At 46.9% G+C, this 5,499-nt stretch overlaps 1 protein-coding gene across 1 annotated transcript; it reads left to right on the top strand.

Annotated features, from left to right (window-relative positions):
• The first annotated feature begins 778 nt into the window (after window positions 1-778).
• Window positions 779-1,207, top strand: LOC116883690 (proteasome maturation protein-like). Its single transcript, XM_032884904.1, has one exon. The coding sequence runs from the start codon at window positions 785-787 to the stop codon at window positions 1,205-1,207; it is 423 nt and encodes a 140-aa protein (XP_032740795.1). The 5' UTR covers window positions 779-784.
• Window positions 1,208-5,499: the final 4,292 nt, after the last annotated feature.

Raw genomic sequence — 5,499 nt, 5'->3', positions numbered from 1 at the left:
TGAAGACTTAACCTATGTCCTTCCTCTCCGTCTCTGCAGCCCCCCTCACTCCTTTATTCCTCCTGGCTCTTCTCTTTCTGAAAGCAGTCAGGCTATCCGGCTGTTTGTTGCCTCAGGGGACAGATGTAGTAGGGTTGAAAGCCAACATCGGGCCTGGCATATTTTGCTGACTTATCCTTGTTTCAAAGGTCTGTGCCCACAGGGAGAAATGTCAGGCATCAGACTTGTTCCCTACAGCCCACCCTTACCTTCAAATCTCTATGACAATTCCTTGAGGTTAAGCAAGGAGGAAAGACACTGGGATGATCTCATGCAGAGAAGGGGCTTCTGCCTCCTCCCTTCAGGGGCAGGCTGACAGGGCTTCATCCAAGACTTCCATGCTCCAGGGTGTTCCTGGCCAGAGATAGAAAGAAAATTAAGGAGACATGGGAAAGGAAGGATCCATTCAATCTGAAGACTCCTCTGACCAGCTGCCAATCAATAACTCCAGTGTAATTAACATTTGCCTCAGACATGGTATCCCCTTTATATGAGGAAGAATATTAAAGTAGCAGTGACCCATACTTAGACCCTGTGGCCTTTTTCCTTTTCAAGGTATTTTCTGGGACTCTCAACAGACAAGACAAAAACTTTTGTTTACAGTAAAGATATCTTAGCTTCCCATGTGAGCCTTGTGAGCTGGAGTTTCACCTCATCCGTTATCCTATAGGGCACTAGGGAATACCCCAGGGCCTCTTCCTTAGTGCCCTTTAAGATAAAGCATCAAGGCAGAGCTGTTTCCAAGATGGACGCCAGAGGCCTTGGGTCGCAGCTGAAGGACAGGATTCCAGTTGCAGAACTCTCAGCCAGTGGACCCTTTGAGAGTCATGATCTTCTCCGGAAAGGGTTTTCTTGTGTGAAAAGCGAACTTTTGCCCAGTTACCCTCTTGAATTATCAGAAAAAAATTTCCAGCTCAACCAGGACAAGATGAACTTTTCCACCCTGAGGAACATCCAGGGTCTGTTTGCTCCCCTGAAGTTACAGATGGAGTTCAAGGCAGTGCAACAGGTTCAGCGCCTTCCGTTTCTCCCGAGCTCAAACCTCTCACTGGATATTTTGAGGGGCAACGATGAGACCATTGGTTTTGGGGATATTCTTAAGGATCCATCACAAAGTGAACTGATGGGCGAGCCTCACTTGATGGAATATAAGCTGGGCTTGCTGTGATGCAGGGCGCCGTGCAGGAACCACGGATGCGCTTCTCGTAGTTGCCTCTGCTGCAGTCTGATGTTCACAGCATTAAAGTACTGAGAGGGAAAAAAAAGGATAAAACATTAAGAGCCATCACAAGGGCACACATAAGAAAGCAGGACTCTCTTTGCAGAAGCCTAATACACAACGCTTCAGATCTCTATTAAAATCTCTTCTAATAAAAGCCAGCACTGCTTCTTACTGCCACATCCTGGAAGTCCTCTTCTGTGACACGCTAAGGATCCAGATTTACCTTAGGCAAGATCCCTAAAGGCTGCCGCAGGTGACAGTGTAGTGTCTTCTTACCTGCAGCTGCTGCTGAGTTCCGGAGACTGGAGATTTCTAGCAGTCAGTGGCTCGCAATGTCTCCGAGATCTAAGAACCAATGCTTGCCCTAGCAGACTCCTGCATGGCTAGAGAGTATCAAAGAACAGAGTGGCAGCCGTTTACTGATGTCGCTGCATGTAAATGTCCCACCTCAGAAATATGGAGCTGCAGGATCTGGGTAAATAAACTTGCAGTCGTTCCAGACAGAACGGAGCTGCGGTGAGTTTCAGGGCCAAGTTCTATATGGTCACTACATCCCCAGTCACCTCCATTAAGACAGCAACAGTCAGTAGCCACACATGACCACTGGGCCCCATGTTTTCCTCAACATAGCCCAGGATGCCTCTATTGGGGCTCATGTGTTTTTTTTTGTGTTGCAGACAGGAATATGGGGAAATGAAGCCTGTGCTCTGTGCCTTGCCTCTCGAGCACTCAAATTCCAAACTCTGAAGGCATGTTTGTTTGCAAGTGACTAGAAAACAATTTGAACACATTTACACAATGAAGAAAGCATCATTCTAAAGGCCTGGAATGTGGACCCAAACCTAAAACACAGGCAGAGGCAGGGCCTTGAAGACACCCAGCCCCTCTCTCATCTTTGTTCTCGTCGTGGGATCTCTTGATTGCTGAAGTCTGGTTTCTTGGCGCAGCTCCCAGTATGCTGGAATTTGATGTATGACGTTGAGTCTTTGTAAGGATGGTGTTGCGGTCACCTGCATCATCAGATCTGTCCTAGCTAGACTCACAGGATCAGGGTCTCTGGCAAAGTGACCCGGGAAAAGGAATTTTGAAAGGACTTCTAAACTTCCTCATAATTATCTGCTCTAAAGTGTGAGATCTTCTGAGAGGCAGCTTCAGACAAATGCCAGTGGTCTCTTAGCAGGCTCTCCCATCTTTCAGGGGAGGCAGAGGAGAGAAGCCAAGGATTTCCCCAGACACCACAAGACACAGGTGGGTCCTTCTGGCAGGGCGCCTGGGCACCACCATCGTGTTTATGTAAATGAAGCAACTGGTTCCCACCTTAGCTGAGCCAGGGCCTTCTGTCACCTTAACAAGCTGTGCTCACTAACTCAAGAAAATTGCATTTGCTTCATAATTACCGGTGAACCCACCAGATAACCTCACAGACTTTGGCCTTGGCTGATTCTATGCCCATTCACAGGGCAGGAAGCTGGTCCGAAATCTTCCTTAAGGTCCCCATAGTTCATCTACAGGTGGTCTCTTGGGTCATTTCTGTTTGTGAGGGCCAAAATGGATGCCTACAATATGTCCTCTGGGTGCTGGGCTGACATCCCCTCTATGATGACTTTCTGTTCAGTTGAAGAGGGCAGATGGTTAGCAGCAGATCAACCACTAACAGTTGCTGCATCTCTAAGGATTCTTTTGAGGTATTCTTCCCTCTTCTTCTCCTTCTAGAAAATGTGCAGACACAATGAGTGCTAATGAGGATCCAGCTCCCCGACTTACTGGACATAGACACGGTCATGCTCGGAATCTGGTAATGGCATCATAGACTATTCATGGGAGAAATGTGAGTGGGGAAGACAGCCGGGCCAACACCATGAATGCTTGCATGCATAAATAACTGGGAACATGCACCCCAGTCTGTCACTTGTGAATCTGTTGACACATTCACCTTCACCACAGCTGAGGCTCTAAGCATATGCCTTGTGCTCGGGGTCTCTCTAGGTCTCAGGTGCTGTGTGCCTCTCCAGCTTTGGCTCCTCGGTGCTGGAGACACTCACAGGCCCATTGGAAGAGGCAATGAGTAACAGAGAATGGAAAACCTGCCAGGTGGATTTGATGCCAAGAGAGACGCCCGAAGGCCATCACAGTTACGGGAAGATGAGAACCCACCTCATAGTGTTCGAATGTCCCCTTCCAAGAGTCTCCCAGTTTATTCACACAAAAGACCTTTTCACCCAACAGGAAGAAGTTCCTGCAAACTCTGCTTTTCTGAGACAAGACAGCCTGGTGCCCAATGCCTGGGTTTTGGAGTCAGGCCAGCATGAGCTGTAATCAAAAGTCTACTCTTCATAGGAGTTAATTTTAGTCTCTTGCCTTTCTGTGTTCTTAGCCTTTGACCTGAACCTTTAACCTCAAACCTGAAACTTTAACCTTCAATGAAGCATAAAACCCATTCACATTAAAATAGGAAAAAAAATGGCAGCGTATTCATGCACCAGGAGTTCTAGAGCTGGGAGGACGAGAAATCTGCAACACACAAATTGCAACTGTGCACGGTAATACAGGTGAGCCTCAGACACTAGCGCTGAGTGATAGGCCAGACACGAGAGTGTACATAATGTACACGGCATGTGTGCACAGTGAAAGTGTACACTGGGGTGTGTGCAGAGTGAAAATGTACACTGGGGTGTGCACAGAGTGAAAGCATGCACTTGTGTGTGCAAAGGGAAAGTGTACACCAATGTGTGTGCACAGTGAAAGTGTACACTGGGGTGTGTGCAGAGTGAAAGTATACACTTGTGTGTGCAAAGTGAAAGTGTACACCAGTGTGTGTGCAAAGTGAAAGTGTATACTGCCATATATGCAGAGTGAAAATGTACACTGGGGTGTGCACAGGGTGAAAGCATGCACTTGTGTGTGCAAAGTGAAAGTGTACACCAGTGTGTGTGCAAAGTGAAAGTGTACACTGAGGTGTGTATAGGGTAAAAGTGTATACCAGCATGTGTGCTGAGTGAAAGTGTACACCAGTATGTGTGTGCAAAGTGAAAGTGTACACCAGCGTGTGTGCACAGTGAAAGTGTACACTAGTGTGTGTGCACAGTGAAAGTGTACACTAGTGTGTGTGCAGAGTGAAAGTGTACACCACACCAGCATGTGTCCAGGGTAAAAGTGTACACTAGTATGTGTGCAAAGTGAAAACTGTGGGAACCAAACCTGCATTGTCATAAGCTGAGGGGTGGGTTACCTAATGTGCGGAGAGGGGATGGAAGTGTGGCTGTGAGACAGGAGTTAGCGCCTCTTAGACCAGAGATTCTGAATCTGTGTGTCAAGACCCCTTTGGGAGTCAAACAACCTTTTCACAGGTATTGCTTAAGACCACCAGAGCAAATGTAATGTAAATATAGATATTTGCATTACAATTCATAATACTAGCAAGATTACAGTTATGCAATAGCAATGAAAATAATCTTGTGGTTGGGGGTCGTACAACACGAGGAACTGTATTAAAGTGTCGGGGCATTAGGAAGGTTCAGAACCACTGCCTTAGACAGTAGAGCGGGGTCAATAGTGGATCATCATCTAGTCAAAAAGCACACCCGACCCCTCTGATGAATAAGCCAGTAACTCTGACTAAACCAAAGACATATGCATAGGGCGTCTGGACTCCTTACTGGCTTGGCCTTCCCATGGGTTTAAAAGTGACCAATCTCAGTGAAAATCACCTTCAGTCCTCATCCAGTTCCTGCCATAATACACAACACACACACACACACACACACACACACACACACACACACACACGTGCGAGCACACACCCTGTCAGGGCAACATGGCTGTCTTCATCCTTTGTAGTTATCCATTCAGCCCCTTCCACTCTAGGAACCCTTTCTTGCTTCTCAGATATGAGCCAATGAACTTAGAAGACACTGGCTTCCGGTGGCTTTAGCGGTGGCTGAGTTTCTGGGACTGTAGCCCCTGAGTTAAACTGGCCAAGAGCCATGAACCGTTCTGTAGTACTCACCCCACACCACAGGGCCACCCACATCCTATTGGTTTCTTGTGAGTGGTGGTTTCTTAGGTGTGTCTAGTTTGTGCAATTCACAGAATTAGGTCTTTAAAAAATTGTGTCAGTTTCTATAGAAATGTTTCTCTTCAGGAAGGTTTTAATTAGATCTTATCAGTACTAACCAAGAAAAATGTGGGGATTGATAGGCCAGTATATGTGTCAACTACTTACTACGGTCACCATTTTT

The sequence above is a fragment of the Rattus rattus genome, chromosome 14 (genome assembly GCF_011064425.1).
Source record: "Rattus rattus isolate New Zealand chromosome 14, Rrattus_CSIRO_v1, whole genome shotgun sequence".
NCBI lineage: Eukaryota > Metazoa > Chordata > Mammalia > Rodentia > Muridae > Rattus > Rattus rattus.
The sequence above is the reverse complement of the archived record's forward strand: the minus strand, read 5'-3'. Positions and strand labels throughout refer to the sequence as shown.

Excerpts from the sequence above, each read along its gene's own strand:
- LOC116883690 (XM_032884904.1), top strand. The coding sequence starts at position 785 with ATGGACGCCAGAGGCCTTGGGTCGCAGCTGAAGGACAGGATTCCAGTT.